This window comes from Ursus maritimus, unplaced genomic scaffold (assembly GCF_017311325.1).
Source record: "Ursus maritimus isolate PB19 unplaced genomic scaffold, ASM1731132v1 scaffold_14, whole genome shotgun sequence".
Taxonomy (NCBI): Eukaryota; Metazoa; Chordata; class Mammalia; order Carnivora; family Ursidae; genus Ursus; species Ursus maritimus.
In genome coordinates this window covers 59,261,975-59,280,783 of record NW_024423786.1, presented here as the reverse complement: position 1 = coordinate 59,280,783, position 18,809 = coordinate 59,261,975, and the positions used below count along the sequence as shown (strand labels likewise).

At 53.7% G+C, this 18,809-nt stretch overlaps 1 protein-coding gene and 1 long non-coding RNA gene across 2 annotated transcripts in view; one reads left to right on the top strand and one right to left on the bottom strand.

Annotated features, from left to right (window-relative positions):
* The window catches only part of NUP88 (nucleoporin 88), a 22,702-nt gene extending 3,923 nt beyond the window's left edge, over positions 1-18,779 (bottom strand). Inside the window, exons 1-9 of the mRNA XM_040629858.1 lie at positions 18,442-18,779; positions 15,693-15,862; positions 14,826-14,951; positions 12,225-12,311; positions 11,006-11,182; positions 8,351-8,537; positions 7,904-8,051; positions 4,727-4,825; positions 50-140 (exon numbers count right to left, since the gene is read on the bottom strand). Of these exons, the coding sequence (XP_040485792.1) occupies positions 50-140; positions 4,727-4,825; positions 7,904-8,051; positions 8,351-8,537; positions 11,006-11,182; positions 12,225-12,311; positions 14,826-14,951; positions 15,693-15,862; positions 18,442-18,741 (1,385 nt within the window). The 5' untranslated portion in view covers positions 18,742-18,779. The remainder of the gene's footprint in view (positions 1-49; positions 141-4,726; positions 4,826-7,903; positions 8,052-8,350; positions 8,538-11,005; positions 11,183-12,224; positions 12,312-14,825; positions 14,952-15,692; positions 15,863-18,441) is intronic.
* On the top strand, positions 11,189-12,202 carry LOC103660330. Its single transcript, XR_567780.2, has 2 exons — positions 11,189-11,755; positions 11,957-12,202. It is a non-coding gene; the product is annotated as an uncharacterized LOC103660330 (long non-coding RNA).
* Positions 18,780-18,809: the final 30 nt, after the last annotated feature.

Below are 18,809 nucleotides of genomic sequence, written 5' to 3'. Positions count from 1 at the left end.
GGGGGGGGGGGGGGGCCTGGGACCCGTGTGCGGGTGGACGCGGCCTTACCTGCAGGGCAGCGGCTTCGTGCAGAGGATGTGCTCCACGAAGCACTTCTGCTCCGCGGCGAGCTCCTGCAAGCCGTCCTTATCCTCCTCGTCTGCGGGGGGAGGGGCACAGGGACACGGGTCACCGCTCTGCGCACACGGCCCGGCGCCGGAGGGACACAGCCAAGGGCCCGGCTCAGACCCCGGCCTCGTGCCGACCACGCCCTCCTGACCCGGGGCTCCAGGTTCCCGGCCCAACAGGGAAAGTGGGTTCTCCCTGGCCAGCTGTCTAAACACAGGCATGTTCCACGAGCACGACAGTCCCGGCCATCGCTCCCGGCCAGCGGCCGCCTCACGCGCACCTCGCACGCCTCGGCGGGCTCTCCCACAGCTTTCTGCGATGTGATCCCCAGCAGCACACCACCCGCCCACTTAAAGTGTATCCTTCCAGGGGGTTTGTGCGAGAATCATACAAGCACCACACAGAGACCTGAGAGTCTTTTCACGAGGGCGCCTGGGTGGCTCAGCCAGTGACACGTCTGCCTTCGGCTCAGGTCATGATCCCAGGGTCCTGGGACTGAGTCCTGCATCAGGCTCCCTCCCTGCTCAGCAGGGAGCCTGCTTCTCCCTCTGCCCCTCCCTCTACTCGTGCTCTCTCTTGCTCTCTCTTTCAAATAAATAAAAAATCTTAAAACAACAAATGTTTAAATGACCCAAAAGGAAGTCCCATGCTCGTGAGCAATCACGCGAGTTTGGCCAATGGCTCCAGGCCACCACCACTCCCATCTACCATCTGTCTCCACGCACCCGCCTCCCCCGCACAGTTCACATGTGCAGGATCACACGACAGGTGGCTGTCTGGGTACCTCGTCCCTTCCTGCTGTTGGCGGACACTCCATCGGACGGCGGGATCACTACCTGGCCACAGTGACAGACACCTGGCTGTTTGTCACAAGAACGCCACTGCGAACGTCCACTAACTGGGCTGGTGTGGACACGTGCGTGGGCACCGAGGAGCGGAGCCGCCGGGTCATACCGTAACCCTGTGTAGGTCACCTGGGGAGCAGCCAGTTTCCTCAGTGCCATACCACGTCACGTGTCTGCAAGCCCTGTGCCGACCGCTCACATTACTGTCAGTTCTGCTTTTAGCCGCTTCGATGGGCGTGAAGTCGTACCCAGCGGTTGTCTGGCGTCTCACTTCCGTGACAGATATCGAGCACGTTCTCATGTGCTTACTGGCCGCCTGCACCTCGTCGGAGGAACAATGTCTACTCCTATCCTTTATCCGTTTTTAAATCGGGCTCTTGTCTTCTTATTACTGAGTTCTGTGAGCCCCTTACGTATTCTAGCTACAAGTCCGTTACCAGACACGGGATTCGCATTTACTCCCATTCTGTGGCTTGTCTCTTCACTTTTGTGACGTCTGCTTCTGAGAGTTCTATAGTTTTAGTTCTAGGATCCATTTCGAGTCATTCTTGCATTACGGTGTGAGGAAGGGTCCACTTCCGTCCTCCGCAGGTACACGCACACGTGTCCCAGCACCACCCGTCAACAAGACTGCTTTTCCCCAGCTGATGTGTGTCGGCGACCTTGTGGAAACCAGCTGGACTCTCCACCCCATTCCCCCGACCGCCACGCGTCTCCTTCTGTCAGCATCGCGCTGTCCGGATGACCATACCTTCTGTAAGAAGCTGAAATCGGCAAGTGTGGGTCCTCCAACTCTGTTCTTGTTCTTCAAGACTGTGTTGGCTACTCTGGGGCCTTGGAATTCCAAATGAATTTTAGGATCAGTATGTCACTTTCCGCGAATTCTCACAGGAATGGCACTGGGTCTGCACGACTTAAAGAGTATTACCATTAATAGTATCATGGTTTCTGATTCATGAACCTGGGAGGTTTTTTATTTATTTAGGCTTATTTCTTTCAGCAACATGTTGTAGTTTTAGGCGTATGTTTTACACTTTTGTTAAATTCATTCTTAAGCATTTTCTTTTGAAGCTATTATAAATGGGCCTGTGTTCTTAATTTTCTTTTGGATTGTCACTAGTGCGCAGAAACACGTCTGCATGCTGCTCTTCTATCCCGCAAGCTCTCCGAAATCATTAGGACAAACACTGTGGTAATGGATCCCCTATGATTTACCATATAAAAGATCACATTTTCAGAAGAAAGAGTTTTAGTTCTTCCTTTCTAATCTTGAAGCCTTTTATTCACTTTCTCGGCTAATTTCCTCGTTTGCCAGTTCGACAACGTTGAACACGAGTGGCAAGAGCGATGTCCTTGTGCTTCAGATCTTAAGGGGAAAGTGTGGACGGCAGAACGTGTAAACAACCAAAATGGACGTTCAGCGGACAGTTCCAAGCAAAACGTCGGCTACGTGGCCTGGTTTCTTCTCGCTAATTACAGTAAAATAGGAGAAAAAATATAACTGGTTTCTTACAAAAATCCCAAGAATTTGATGATTTGGGAAATTCTCAACCTATCTGGATGGCAAAAGATGCTAAAATTAAGAGATTCATGGTCAGGAAATCATGTTTGAGAGGAAAAAACTACTGGTGCAGCCGTTCGATCTTCTGCTAACAGCTCAGAAAGGTGAAAAGGTCAGAATATTCAGTCTCGCGAAGGCTCTCTGAAGAGATCAGGAGTGTGGCTCAGATGCTCCGGTCACCTGAGCAGAACCTAAAATAGAGATGGGGCCCCCCAGGCAAGATCTGTGGGTGAGCCTCCTCGTGATACGGGGATCCAAGAAGTTCTTGAGGACTTGGCAGCCACAGAAACACTGCTGCCTTGGGCTGAAAGGGTCAGAGGGACAGTAAGAAAAGGGGGTTCTGCCCCCCAAATCCTACAGGCGGGAAACAGGGTAATTACTTGCCCCCTTTCTGGAAAACAGGAACATTTACTAAGAGAGCAGTGGAGCCCGGAGCGCTACCCCCAGGCCCTGAAACCCAGCAGAGTCTGAGCTGTGAACTTGCTTATGACCTGTGGTTTCTTTTTCTTTCCATTTTTTTCCCTTTTGAACTGAAAACTCTACAAGGTTTGTGTGCCAACAGGTAACGTGTTTTCTGGCTTCATGGGTCCACAGCAAGAACTCTGCCCCAGGGTGGACTGGACTCCGAGTCTTGCCCGTCGCTGACGTGGATGATTTGGGAAGAGACGTAGCCGAGGTTCTGACCTCCGTGTTGCTTTGTGCTGCCACGGTCTGCGTGTCTGGCCTGTGGGGCAGAGATGAGTCTTTGGAGGCCACGGGGTGCATTTGTAGGCACACCGGCCCCACCCCCGCAGTGGTGTCTGCATTCAAACCCCCCGAGCCGGTGAGAATGTGAGGCCACATGACGGGGGAACAGGGTTGCAGACCGGGTTACAGCGGCTCGTCAGATGTGTCCCCCCCCACCCCGTGGCTCTGACGGGAGGAAGGGGCTCCGAGCAAAGGAAGGCGGGGGAAGAGGGAAAAGGCTGGACGTGGATTCTCTCCTGGTCTCCAGAAAGGGACACGCTCTGCCCAGGGAGACAGCCCAGGACCTGTAACCTATGGCACGAAGATAAATCTGCGTTGTCTGAGCCACTGAGGTTATGGGGACTTGTCACAGCAGCGAAGGAAGCGAAGGAAATCACCCGGTCTTCCCCGTGAGCACGTGCTGGCCGCGGCCCCTCCGAAGACGCCGTCCGTCACAGGAAGCCGGCGTGTGTTCCTAGTTTGCTGCCTGTTTGTAACAGGAAAGGCTGATTTCCTCAGACGGCTTTCCTGTGTCTGCTGAGAAGCTCCTACGGTTTGTCCTTCCGCTGATGCCACGTCATCACCGACTGCTTTCTGGACGTTAGCCAACCTCGCGTTCCCGGGACGCAGCCCTCCTAGTCACGGGGTACAGTCCCTTGCGTGTGTTGCTGGCTGGCTCTGCCAGGATTCTGCTGAGGATCTTCGGCATCTGTCTTCGCGGGAGGTACGTGTCTGTGGCTTCCTGTCCTCGCACGTCTTCATCCAGTCTTGCTACCAGGGTAACGACGACCTCAGAGAGCGAGCCGGGAAGCACTTCTCTTCCTTCTGCTGTTTGGAAGAGCCTGTCAACAGCTGGTACTCTTTAAATGCGCAACACTGTCCTCCTGAGCTTTTCTGCTCGGGCAGTTTTTGTTACTCTCCATCTCTTCACTAGTTTCTCTCGAATCAGCACTGGTTGTTGGTGACTTTCTAGGAATTTGTCCTTGTCATCCTGGTGATCAGCGTGGTGCCGCGCTGTCCCTGGTACCTCCTCCGAATCCTGAACACGTCTGGGAGGTGGGCGGGAGCCCTCCCTCCTCTGCCCTCAGTAGCCGTGGGCGGAGTCCTCTCCCCCAGGTCTTGGTCCGTCTGGCCAAAGGTCTGTCAATTTTGTTGATCTTTTCAAAGAAACACCTTTTGATTTCATTGATTTTCCCTATTTTTCTATTCCAAAGTACTTTTTTTTTTTTTTTTTGAGAGAGAGAGAGAGAGAGAGAATGTGCATGCAACGTGCTGGGGGGAATGGGGTGCGGGAGAGAGAATCTCAAGCAGACTCCCCACTGAGCACAGAGCCTGACACGGGGCTCAGTTTCCCAAGCCTGAAATCATGACCTGAGCCGACATGGAGAGTCGGATGTTCAATGGACTGAGCCATCCAGGCACCCCAATTCCAAACTACTTTTTGATAGAATCTTTGAAATATACTGAAAAGTACAAAAGACTCACCTGACCCAAGAAACTTCTGAAGTTTATGAATCCACGTGAGCCCAACGCTGTGCACGCCGGCTTCGTGAGTGCAGTGGTATCTTGAGGGACACTTGGGATCTGCAGACGGAACCATGAACCGTACAGTGGCAGTCGTTAGAACACGGACACTCACCCCGGCACCCCGCAAACACATCTGTGGCCAGAGGGATAGACAGACGGTCTGTGGGACCTTCACACTGTGCTACCGTGTCAGGGGCCTTGAAACTTGAAAATCTGAATTTTCAAATATATATTAAGTATTTTTAAAAGTAATAAACACAACCCAAATATTTCTCAACGTTAACAGAAGAGGTCACCAAAACATACATGCCTGTTGCCTTTCTGTCCACCTCTGTGCGCTTATCTACGGTTCTCCAAATTCAAACGGTGCAGCTCTGCGGACGCGCCTGCGCTCGCACGCGTCCCTCGTGACCCTCCCTGAGCAAGGGCACATGCCTTGGCGCTCGAGGACGGTGGCGGAGTCAGCAGTCCCATCACCGCGCATCCAGACAGGCGGGGCAATCGTTTCCTGATAACGCTGACTCACGGATGCTTTCACGTTTAGTTTAATTCTTTTTTTTTATCCTTAAGTAATTTTGCTCCCAAAATAGGGCTTGAACTCACGACCCTGAGATCAAGAGTCAAATGCTCTTCCAGTGGAGCCCGCCAGTCGTCCCAAGTAAATACCTGGGGTTTTTTAAATGCAATTCTTATTTCACAATCCTTTATGTTTACTTATTTTTTTAAAAAGATTTATTTATTTTAGAGTGCACATGTGCACACATGCAAGAGAGTTGGGGAGGGGGAGAGAATCTCCAGCAGACCCCGCTGAGCTTGGAGCCTGACGTGGGGCTCGATGTCACGACCCTGAGATCATGACCTGAGCCGAAATCAACAGTCGGACACCTGACTGACCGAGCCTCCCAGGCGCCCAGAGGATCCTTTATATTTATACTACGAAATGCGAGGAACCGTGACATAATTTTGATGAAATCGTGTATACTTCTCTAGAGCCCCAGCACCAGTGAGGCTACGAGACTAAAAGAGGAGCTCCTGCATATTTATGCGTACTTACCGCTGTGCCTCAGCGGTACTAAAACAAGATACAGGAATGATTCACATGCTAAAGCGGATTCAAGATGCAACTGTCGAGGGGCCTGGCTGCTCAGTCGGTGGAGCGGTGACTCCTGACCTCGGGGTTGTGAGTTCGAGCCCCATGTTGGGTGTAGAGAGTACTTAAAATCTTTAGGGGCGCCTGGGTGGCGCAGTTGTTAAGCGTCTGCCTTCGGCTCAGGGCGTGATCCCGGCGTTCTGGGATCGAGTCCCACATCGGGCTCTTCTGCTGGAAGCCTGCTTCTTCCTCTCCCACTCCCCCTGCTTGTGTTCCCTCTCTCGCTGGCTGTCTCTCTCTCTCTGTCAAATAAATAAATAAAATCTTTAAAAAATAAATAAAATCTTTAAAAAAAAAAGTTTGGGCCCCTGGCTGGCTCAGTTGGTAGAGCATGTGACCCTTGACGTCAGGGGCGTGAGTTCAAGCCCCACACTGGGCATGGCACCTACTTAAAGAAAAAAAAAAAAAAAAAAAGATGCAACTGTCATCCCTAAGCCCCAGATGAAAATTTCCTTCTAACAGCCTTTCTTACTGTTGACCTCACAGTAAATTGATGTTGTAAAGTGAATGTTACATTTTTTTCCTGTTATGTTGTGGGCCTGTGTGACTACCCTCTGAAAACAGCATCACACTATTACAAAGTTTTGAAAATCCTGGCCTAAGGCAGTCCCCTCTCTGAACAATAAAATATTAAGTCTCTTTTCATCTGCCCAAAGTGAAGACTTTATCTCAGGCTCGAATCATCTCCTTAGGTCTGTTATTTCGTATTGCTTTTCAAAATGTGTCCATGCTGCTGAGTCAACAGAAAAATCTCCGTATTGGGAAGTAACCAGAAATCTGTCACAAGAGAGGCCACACTGTAACTCATGTAGGAATCGGCCAGACGGCGCTACACGGCGGCCACCCAGTCACGTCGTGACAGATCTGGGTACGTTTCAGTGACGGCAATGTGCCCTAGGCACAAATAGGAACGAGTCAAAAGTTTCCTAACTTTACACATGAAATATTAACTCTCACTGGAAAAACCAAGGTGAGAATGTCCACGTTTACGATTTCCCAAAGACCTATTCTCTATGAGAAAACCAAGAAGCAAGTGTCCCAGTGTCCTCGTGTCTAAGTCCTGGCCCTGACCACTTGGACTGTCGAACTAGACGCGCTTAGCGAGCTCCCCATGCCGATCTACGAGAACCACGGGCCCCGAAACGTCTGCTGTCCTCTCTACGGAGCTGAACCAAACCCCACGGGCTGGCCCCAGGGTCGGCGAGCAGACGAGCTCCTGCCTCTGCATGGGACCCGGGAAACCGGGAAACCGGGAGGAGACTCCGAGAAGTGGTGGAAGGACAGCGGGATCGCAGGGGCTTGTGTCAGAGGGCCTCACGGGTCATCTGATGTCACCCCTACCATTTCCAGATGAGAACACAGAGCCCAGAGGGGTTGACCGAACGCCCGTTAATGTCAGAACCGTGCCCCAAACCCAGCAGGCACCAGGCTCCTTCCACTCAGCCCCTCGGTGCCTCAACAGCCCCGGCTTCCAGGGGCTCAGTCTGCCCAGAAGCTCCCCAGATGAACACAGAAAAGTTGCCGGAAAGATGTGGTACCAACCCAGGTCAGTTAAAAGAGAAAAAGAGAAAAGGCCAGTGTTCAAACCGGGTCTGGAAGTAACAAGATACCATGATGTGTCTGAAAGTGAAGAAAGAGGCTTTAAAGCAGTATCTTCATAGCATCTTGTAATTTGATTTTTAAAGTTCCTGTTAAAGTTTATTAAAGTTTGTATACGTTTAAGTATTTGAATCACAAAATCAGCTTTCGACTGGACCAGGAGAAATTCCCCACTCTCGATCTGGGTGGATCCAGATGGCAGACTATGCAAAAACCCGGGAAACCGGCCCAGCCTTTCTTGGCCCCGGAGGGTCATGCAGAGCCCGGAAAGCGCTCGGGGCTCAGTCAGCCTTCCCGCAGCTGGAACCAAAAAACCATGTGCCCGGGAACGGCCGGCACTGTCCCCGACAAGCAGGACAGGCTGGAAGTCAATGCGGTGACATTACCTCTGTGCAGTTTGATCGGACAAGAAAAGTCAGAATCGAAGGGGTCGTCGTCCCCGGCGGCGAGCGTCAGGGCGAGCTCCAGCTCCACACACTCGAACACGTACAGAGAGGGGATGAAGTCGGCCCTGGAGTCCCAGGACTTCTCCGACTGTGAAAGAAACAGTCTCAGCCATTTGCGTCCATCCCACCCGACTGTACCCCCCGTGTCCCGATGAGAGGACAAAACGGCCTCTTCTTGCAGGGAGATGCGAATCAAGTTCAGAAGAGCCCGTTTACGGACTGCACGGTTCTGTGTGTCCGTCACTGGAGGCCACACCCCGGGGCACGCAGGCCAGGGAAGCCCCGTGCGTGTGCAGTGACACAGAGCCCCTCCTGCTACAGGCGTTCCCCTGGCCCGGGAGCCACACTCGGGGATGGAGCTGCCCGCTCGCCCCGCGCCCAACTCACTGTTTGGTCGTCCTCCTCCTCCCCTTCCAGCACGACACAGTGATACAGCACTCCCGACTCAGTGGCGATCGCCAGGATGTTGGGCACGCAGGGCAGGCAGAGGATGGCACACGCGTCGTAGCCATAGTTATCTTCTGCTGCGGGGTGCATGGGCAGGGGACCCAGCAGCTTCCCCACGCTCCCGGGGCTGCGGGAACAGTGACACACGCTGGCAGGCGTCCACGGAGGGAAACCACGCTGCTGCTCCCAGCCCGGCTCGGACCACGCATGCCTGCGGCCGGCCCACCCCGACCGTGCGCGCTCCCCGCTCAGCTCTCACCCCGGTGCTTCTCAACTGCAGAGAAGTTTGTGCCTGAAGACACCAGTTGTCGCCATGGGGGGGATGGAGGTGGATGGGCGCTTACTGGTGCACGGGGGCAGAGAGTGCCGAACGCTCCCCACTATTCAGCTCAAACATCACTAGTGCGCTGGGGTGCCTGGGTGGCTCAGCCGTTAAGCATCTGCCTTCGGCTCAGGACATGATCCCAGGGTCCTGGGATCAAGCCCTGCATCGGGCTCCCTGCTCGGCGGGGAGCCTGCTTCTCCTTCTCCCACTCCCCCTGCTTGTGTTTCCTGTCTGTCAAATAAAAAAATAAAATACTAAAAAAAAAAAAAAAAAAAAAAAAAAAAAAAAAAATCACTACTGCGGAGGCTGGGACTTGATCCCAAAACCCTGGGATCATGACCTGAGCCGAAGGTAGATGCTTCACTGCATGAGCCACCCAGGCACCCCTAAATAAATCTTTAAAAAAACAAATGAGGTAAAAAGGTATCAAAAACTAATAAGATCAATGGGATAGGGTACATTCTGGGAGGGGGTGGTGAACACTCCAAGGTAAGGAGCAGCTCTAGAAAGTTCTGGAAGCATGGAAGACAAGGACCCACGGAAGGAGAGTCCGCCTACTAGCGTGGGAGGCCACGGGAAAGTAGCCCGGGACTGGCGCAGGACGCGGCGGTCTCGCCGGCCACGTTCACGTGCTTGGTCTCCCCGCTGGGTAACCACGTGTCAGCATGGCTTTACCAGCATGGCTTTACATCAAGGGTGACAGAGCCGCGCTTCACCAAGATGCATGTGACGGCAGTGAGGGGAGGACGTGCAGGGATAAATGGGACTCGGGGCCGCTGGTGAAGGGAGGAAGGATTTGGACAGAAGACAATGAAGGTCCAAAGCCAGGACAAGGGGATGGAGAGAAGGGGGGTTTGCGTTCCAGGAATTTTTAGGGTAAAATCGAGAGAATTTGGGACTGGACTGGACGTAAGAGGATGCAGAAGGCACCCGGCCGAGCGGCGGGAGGCTAACGGTGTCAGCACGGAGGCCCCCCAGACAGGGGTGTGTGTGAAAGGCGGAGAACATCTGGGTTGAGGACCGGAGTGAGTCCTCACGGCCTCGCCACACATCGAGCTCTTTCTAGCCTCATGCCCTGCTCGCCCTCCTTTCCCTCCGGAGCCACTCCCGCCCCATGTCTCCCCGCGGATCCCCCTGTCCAAGCTCCTGTGTCAGCAGTGTCCTGTGTTGCAAGCTGGGCGGCCGAGCACGTCCCCTGGCCCACTCAGCAGCGCCCGCGATGCCACGCCCGGGCCCGGTCTGCTACGGGACTGCTGGGGGACAAGGGGCCACGCACCTGGGCCCGGATTACTGTCTGTTGAGACGACTCAGGAATGAAGCACAATGTTCAGCCTCTGGCCGTAGGCCTTTCCAGTCACAAACTTGCCCCCAGTTCTTATCCTCTCTCGACTCGCCCCCATGACAGCAGCGCCTCAGCTCCTGATCTTCAGGTCTGCCTCTTGTCCCCAGGCCTGTGTTTCCAACTCTCCAAGGAGCGTTCCCACTTTCTTGTCCAACACAGGGTCACATGGACCCTCAGTAACACACCCCCGCCCCATTAACTGCCCCTGCAGACCGCGGTATCCGTGAGTGGCTCGCCCCCTCGCCCGGCCAGCAGCCAGGTCTCAGGGACCCGCTCTCCGTGCCGTCCACCGTGTGCACGTCTGCCTTCGTGCCCCAGCTCGAGTCCCGCAGACGGTCCGCCAACGTGTACCACAGCGTCTTCAAATGTCTCTCTGCCCCCGTGTCCCTAACCGTATCCTTCTGTTCAGAAGCCGTCACCGGCTTCCTACGGCCCTGCTCCTACAGAAAACACCCACGTTCCTTGACTGTGCTTAACTCCACCGAATTTTCCCTGGCAGATAAATCTAGCTCTATCATCTGATGCCGCCTAGCTGAAACCCCTGCTCTTGCCACAAATGTCTCATCGCTGAGCCGCGAGTGACACGGGCACCTGCTTACATACTCCGCCTGATGCGCCCTTCCCGGCCCTCAGTGGATCCCGCATCAGACACGCGTCCCTCTCCACGAAAATGTCCCGACCTCCTTCAGTGCGATCTCTCTCCATCCTCTGAGCACTCAGTCTCTGTGTCCCTAACACGGTTTGGTGGTTGACGGTGAGGAAATGGCAGGTCAAACGATCGGTACTGGTCTTTCTCCAAAACACGCAAACCGAGCCCTGCAGGGTGGCCGCGCTGCCACAGACTGAAAACCACGGACCCACGCCCCCTGTGGCAGGTGCGCACTGGGCACCGGCTGGGTCTCCGCGCAGGCGGCCGCCCCTCACTCACCTGTGCACCAGGCTGACGTACGTGAGGAAGGTCTCCCCGTTCTCATACAGGATGTAGAGCGGGTGCGCCACGACGTCCCCTTTGCCCTTCTGCCCGAACATGCTGTTCGGGACCGCGGACAACGGCCCGAAGTCAAACGCGACTGCTGTCTCCCCCAGGGACGCGGTATACGCCCTCCTGAAAAGACAGTTAGAAACCGGCCTGTTGAAACAAAATATCCAGTAACAGGAAGTGGGCGTGGGATCTGTATTCCGTGGAGAAGACAAAGAAATCACACCTAAATGACAGAAGCATCGACGCCCCCAGCGAGGCTGCCGTCCTCAGCGGCTAAACCCCCAGACACGGTAAAACCTCCACAAAGACACGCATGAACCGAAGAGGAAGAAAACAGGAAAGCCAGTTCTGAGTGTGGGATAGGTTCCTTCTACAAGTGTCCACGAGGCCCCGCGGGGCGCACTGTGGGAACGTCCGTATACCTGACGGCCCCGCCCTCTCATGACAGCGACACACGCGACACGAGAAAGGAGCACACGACACGGTGTTGGCCACGGACGCCAGGAAGAGAAGTGACGCGTGGCTAGACGGCACTGACTCGGACCGAGTGGCCTGGGGACGACTCTGCCGCGGTGAGACCTGAGCACAGACCCGAAGGACGGACGGGAACGAGTCTGCGGTCACGTGGCAAAGCACAGACGCAAAGGCTCTACGTGGGCGGAGACGGTGCGGAGAACGAAGGGCAAGGAGGCCTAGGTGGCTGAGCCAGAGCCGGGACACAGGGCAGGAGAGGGGCTGCGGAGGGGCAGGCAGGGCACGTCTGTGGGAAATCAGTGAGGGAGGGCAGCAGGGACACAGCGACCTGCTTTATACCCAGAGTGTCACTGGCTGCTGTGGGGAGGAGAGACTATGGGATTTCACAAAATATTTCATTTTCTTCTCAATATTTTTCTGCAGGTATTCCTAATTTTCTACAATAAATGCGTGTCACCTCTACAATTAGGAAGAACAGTGATAAGACAGGCCGTCTTTGTATTTTAAAGTTTCACGTAACTGGTCATCCAAAAAGGTTCCAATTCCATTCGAGGTTAATAAATATGGGTGTCTGCTCTCACCACCACCAGCATGCCGGTCAGCGATGGAAAACCTTGCAATCTCTGTTAAAACTGCATTTGTAATCCCAATAAACTAACTGAAAACACATTTCAGGACACGAAGAACTTACCCTTTATTGAGTATCAGGCTCTCCTCTTCCGCTTCTGAAAGCACGATGACCCTGGCGGGGGTCTGCGGCTCGCGCAGGGAGTAAATCCTGGTAAGCAGAGGAGGAGACAGCCGGCGCTTAGAATGCTTTCATTTCCAAACTGCCCTCCCCTCCGTGTAATCACTGGTCCGGCATTTTCGGGCGGGCTCACAGCCATTTCTCCGCCACGGAGCTTGCTCTTCCTGCCGGAGAAGCGTACTTCCATCTGTTCCTCAACAACGTAAGAGCGGGGTGTCCGTAGGACCTCTAGAAATACTCCCCATCCTCACCAAAGTCCCTCCCGGCCTCCGGCACAGCGTCGCACCCCCATCTCTCCCATCCTGAGCCCTTGAGCACACTCGCTGGTGCCACGTGGGACACACTGCAGCGGGGGGAGTGACAGGAAGAGCAGGGGCGCCGCACGCGGGGGGACACCAGTCTATCCCATTCCCCCACCCCCATCCCCTCTGAAGCCCTCAGTTTGTTTCTCAGAGTCCATAGTCTTAAAAAAAAAAGGAAGCCAATTATGATAAAATATTCTCAAAATACCAATAGCAAATTAGTGGTATAGTAGGATATGTATTGTAATAATATACATATATATATTTATATTTTTAAACAAGATTATTTAGAGAGTGAGAGCATGAGTGGGACAGAGAGAGGGAAAGAGAGAATCTCAAGCAGCCTCTGCACTGAGCGCTCAGCCTGACAGGGGGCGAGGGGCGCGATCTCACAACCAAGATCATGACCTGACCCGAAATCAAGAGTCAGATGCTCAACCAACTGAGCCACCCAGGCGCCCCAAGTACCCCATATTTAAAAAGAACCTTCAACAGTTGAGACCAGATACTTCCTTTCAGGCATAACTCGAGGAAGATCTTGACCTGCACCCTTTCCCACCACCCCGTTTCCCAGCACATGTGGAAGGAAGACCAGGGGAGGGGCGCCTGGGTGACTCAGCCAGTGACATGTCTGCCTTCGGTTCAGGTCATGATCCCGGGGTCCTGGGATCGAGTCCCGCATCAGGCCCCCTGCTCCGCGGGGAGTCTGCTTCTCCCTCTGCCTGCCGCTCCCCCCGCTTGTGCTCTGTCTCCAATAAATAAATAAAATCTTTAAAGAAAAACAGACCAGGAGAGAGGGCGCCAGGAGTCCCTCCGGGTACCCTATAACCTCTGTGGTGGGAGGGCATCCCCTCCTTTCTTTAGCTCCAACTCCAAAGCCAAATGGGTGGGGAGGGAGACACTCCACCAGACTTCGGGGTGCCTGTAATGAGGGGAGAGGAGTGTCCTGGCTGAATCCAGATGTGCTGCGGAAAACTGCAGGCCCCCAGGTAAGGAATCCCCAAGTGAACCGGACAGGTCACACCCTAGGGTTGGGGGCTTGTGACTGCTACGTGGTATCTACCGCTCATACAGAAATTTCTACAGGGGGTGGGCTGGAACAGTGAGAAAGGACTGTGGTACCGATGCCCAGGTCCCTGTGGCCCTTGGAGGGCAGAGCAGAGGACCCTGGCGGTCACCATGACGCCACAGGAAAGACCACAACGGCTGCATCGTGAGTGCGAGGACCCTCCATCCCGAGAGAGGCCCCGCCTGACGGCAGACGGAGCGGGAGGGGGACAGAGCTCCTCAGTGATGAGCGGCCCCAGAGAAACACACACCGTCTGTGCAGTTACCGTGTCAGTGGAGGCCACCAGCGGCAGATGGGACCAGATGACACGGGGATCCGGGTCAGGCCCACCCCGACAGAAAGCCAGCGTCAGCTGCCCTCCCTCCCAAGGAGTGAGACCCCGAGAAGCAGGAGGCAACCCCGTCCCTACACATGACCCCACCTCAGAGCGGGTCATGCTCTCCCCACAAGCTTCCCCTCTCCCGGGGTCTGGCCTGTGTGACGGGCCAGGACCCAGGGCTGGTATGGCCTGGACATCGGAGTTTTAAGCTGGACACACCCAGTTTAATGACTGCAAGTAAGCAGAGAGCGATGAGATCTGTGTAAGCGGCCAGGAAGGGATCGAGCACTCCGCACGGAGGAAGAGCTGGTGGAACACGGTTAAAAGCCGTGATGAGGAAAAACAGAACTATCTGACCTCAGCCGAGTCACCCCATTTAACGTAAGGCAGATCCATAAAGTTAACTGATAAAAGCATGACAGAAATCTCTGTAGGATTAGGGCCTTTAGTCACAGAGTTCAAAACCCGTCAGATCAAACCAGCTCATTTTACAAGACTGGAAACTGAGGCCTCCCTCAAGTTTAAGATCTCCAAGACGAAAGTGGCGCATTGGGACAAGAATTCCAATCTCTCAACTCCCAGTCACACTGTCCTCTCCCACAGGGCGTCACCTCTAGACGAGCGACGGGACGAGGAGAGCTCTGGGGAAGGTTAGTGAAGGACAGACCGGAGGCGGGAGGCCTGGCTGGGCAGACAAGCAGGAACCGGGGCGTCTAAGTTAGGGCGGTCGGACAGCCCGCTGGGCTCGAGCGCCTGCAGCAGCCTGACACGGGTCAACCCCGCACCCGGGGACCCGGCCAGCGGCGCCCCAAGCCACTGCCGCGCGAAGGTACAGACAGACACACACACCGCACCTTATCACATTATCTGACGTCAACAGCACGATGTGGGGGTCCAGCAGCTCACTGGGGTACCAGGCAGCGTGCTTCAGAATCAGAGACGGAGAACTGGTGAAAAATCTCTCAGCAACGGGAGTGGTACTAAAATAAAGACAACAGTTTTTCCAAAACATTCCGTAGAATGTGGACCAAAGACCTTCTACGGGAAAATCCATTTTAACAGTCTTTGCTCTTTCCTTCACCATCTTTCTTTCTCTCAAATCTTGCTGAGAAGAGCACTCAAAGCTTCTATTTAGCCAACACTAGTGAAGATCAAAACATAACTCTTTTCTAAATCACAGTGTATTTTAGACTATAGTTTACACGTAACTCTAGAAACACTAACTGATTTGATCCCCTTACTGGCCTGGGAAGAGAACCACAGCGTAAACATGATCGTTCCGACTGTGGAAACGAGGAAACCGATTTTAGACAGGGAACATTTTAAAGGAACGGAACTAAAGGTGGTTTCTATCTTATACTCTTTTCAACAGATCTTTCAAACTCTCGCTTCTCAGGATTTGTTGAGAAAAATACAAAAATTAAACTTAAACTTAACTGTCTGACTCAGACATAGTAACTGCTTTTCAAAAGTTATCTCATTTCTGCCACATGAATGAGCTGAGCCGCACCGAGACGGCTGTGATCACTCAGGCAGGAGAAAGGCAGGAGCGCGCGGACGGATCAATCACACAACAGGACAGCAGGACGCTGCAGACCAGCTGGAAGCCTGTGGTTCCGGATCAGCAGCACCGAAAATGTAGCTTTCGGGCCCCGGCTTGAACAACTGCCCACGGGTATTACAAACTAGGCGGACATACGATAAATGGAAATACAACTTACCTACAGTTCACTGTTGATTTTCCACCTTCAAATTCAGAATTCTTCCCCCATCTTTTAGGCAGTTCTAACACCGTGAGTCCTTTTATTCCTAGAAGTGCTATATGATGCTGTGTTGGACTTAACAGGACTTGATAGATTTCAAACAGGGGTGGATTTATGCAGAGCAATCTCTGGAAAATAAAGCAAACTGGTCAAAATACTTCATTTCACAGTAAATACGTGTGGCAGGTACTTGAAAGCAGGACCGTCTCAGTACAGTTCGTACGGCAACTGGGGCAGCCCTGCTTTCCTGGCCGGGAACTGCAGAGCAACGAAGCATTCTGGGCAAGTGCTCACACCTGGCCGAGGAGCTGATGGGAGATTTTTAACGGCTGAGGCTGGAATGTAACATAAAACGCACCAGATTTCCCAACCTTGAAAAATAAACACTGCACATAATTTCCCTTTCTGTGACCGAACTCCAGCCTGCCCCTGACAGTCTCTACACCCCATCAAGTCAGCCTGTGTCCCTCAACAACTCTTCCTTCTCCTTTTGTGGCTGGCTGGCACGGTCCGGGAGACCTCCTGCGACATTACCCTGATCTTCTGGCCAGGGGTACGTGCGTCTTCTCTGCACTCTGTGTGATTCTGTCACATAGCTCTTGTCACCCTGCATCTTAGTCATCCTTCCAGTTGACCATCCTGGACAGCTAACTGTGAATTCTTGAGACCTGTGTCCTGCCTCGCCTACCCTCGGCATAATACGTGGCAGACTGCTGACTCCAGTGTGTTTCAGTGAAGCAACAAGTAATCTCCGAAGTCTTCATAAACGGCAGCTGCTGTCTATATTGGAAACGGTCCAACGGGACAGAGAACAGCTTCAAGAGCTCCTGTAGCCAGTAAAACGCTGCTGCACCAAGGCCGAATCACAGAGCCGTGGCATTTTCGGGGGTTCCGATAAGCTGCTTGTCTCCGCATCACCAGCCCTCACAACAACACACTTCTTCTGACGGGCACGTCCTGCTGATTCTCTCCTGACCACCTCACAATCCCATGTTCTGTCCTTTCTACTTTCACTCATAAACCAGACTGACAACATATCACTTACCCTCCTGTAAGGAGAATCCCCCTCAGCCAGGATCTTTTCAAACAAGACCATTCTGAACACAATGAGATTTCTACTGTTCGTGACTGAGGTCTGTAAGCCCACTGCCGAGTCCAACTAAATGCTTGTTTCTCCCGTTGGTGGTTCTTTCTTTTCCCTAGCTTCTCGACTCCCACTCTCTTTCTGTCTGAGTCTATCTCAAATCAAACAGAGGCTACCTCTCTTTGGCTATATTTACCACCCAAACACCCGAGATCACAGGTGATAATTACAGCACTTAGAGGGTTTTGTTTTGTTTCTGGAGTCACCACTTTTCTTTCCTTGATGTTTAAATTTGCAGCTCATGCTAGGCTGCTTTCTTGCCTGTGAGATCCTGGAAGACTGAGAATCATTCAGTCCTTACCATTTCCTGAGAGCTTACGCGCTCCAGGCTCGCTGTGAAGGATGGGGATACAAAAATAAGGCAGACACGGGGCGCCTGGGTGGCACAGCGGTTAAGCGTCTGCCTTCGGCTCAGGGCGTGATCCCAGCGTTATGGGATCGAGCCCCACATCAGGCTCCTTCGCTATGAGCCTGCTTCTTCCTCTCCCACTCCCCCTGCTTGTGTTCCCTCTCTCGCTGGCTGTCCCTATCTCTGTCGAATAAATGAATAAAATCTTAAAAAAAAAAAAAAAAAAAAAACAAGGCAGACAGACACGACCCCACCTGGTGGTTATGGGGCAGAAAAGAGACACAACAAGTACGAATAATTCAATCACGACTGGTCTAAATGCTGCACAGCTGCTGAATATGGTGTGCCGAGCGCTGAGAATTACTCCTGTGAACTGAAATTTTACAGAAAATAGATTGTTGACTTGTGACCTGTTTTCAAAACAGCAGAAACACAGCTAGTACCTTGTTAAAATCCAATCATTTCTCATCAACAAGAACCGGACAGCGGCTCACAACAGAAGGCATGTATCAGAACAGGTATCACGTGTTCGATTTTTTTTTTTAATCTTTAAAAGACCAGAATCTGTTTATTACAAATAAGCATTTCCTTAAAGCAGTGTTTGACTACAGCAAGTCCGGAATGCTTTCTGTCTACACCCACTTTCACATGCTGTCGGCTAAACCAAAACAAGCACAACTCCCAACTCTGAGAATGGGCTCACCTTCTAGAAGGGAAAAGAATGACCAGGGGATTCCTCCTCCACCTCAGGCACAAAACTCGAGACTGGGCGCTTTCAAACCTATCCCCTGACTCGGTGCTCACTGCAATCCCAGGAGAAAGTCAGGATTATCTCTGTCACCTGGTGGGTGTCCCGCCACGAATCCGGTTTCTCAGAACCAGCCTACTACGCTCTCCCTCGTCTCACCTGCTATGTTTTCCTTCGGAGCACCTGCACCGCCGGCTTTTCCACGGCCCTTCCCCTGCTCCCGGGCCCCCCAAGAACCCAAGCACCCCGAGAGCATGTTGGAGTCGGCAAACCTCTGCCGAAGGAACGAACCCCGGGAAAGAGCGGCTCCGAAGTGGCCACGACAAAGCGGAATGAAGAGGAGAGACGCGAGGAGAACCGGTCGCGCCCCGAGGACGAGCGCTTACACCTGTGCCGCACGCCTGCCCAGCACGCCCGCCCGCCGGGATGCGCGGGGAAGCCAGCCCGGGCCAGGCCCCGGCCCTACCTGGTACTGGGACAGGGAGGGCTCCTCGCCCGCGCCGCCGAGGCCGCGCAGACGGACCACCAGGAAGGAGCTGCAGTCGCCGTCCCACAGGAAGAGCTCTCCGCCCAGGCCCAAGACCAGGTTCCTCGTCAGCGGCGGCGGCGGCGACGAGGGCGGCGACGAAGACGCCGGCTTCTCAGCTTCGGCCGGGCTCTGGTTCTTCAGCCCCTCGCGGAGGCGCAGGAACACGACGTGGTTGGGAAGCCAGGACTGCCACGGCTCCCCGTCGCCCGCGGGACCTTCGGCGGCCGCCATCTTCATCCAACTGCGCCCGACGCCCCAGTGACTCCGCGCGCCGCAGAGCGCAGCCAATCCGCGGCCGGGCGACC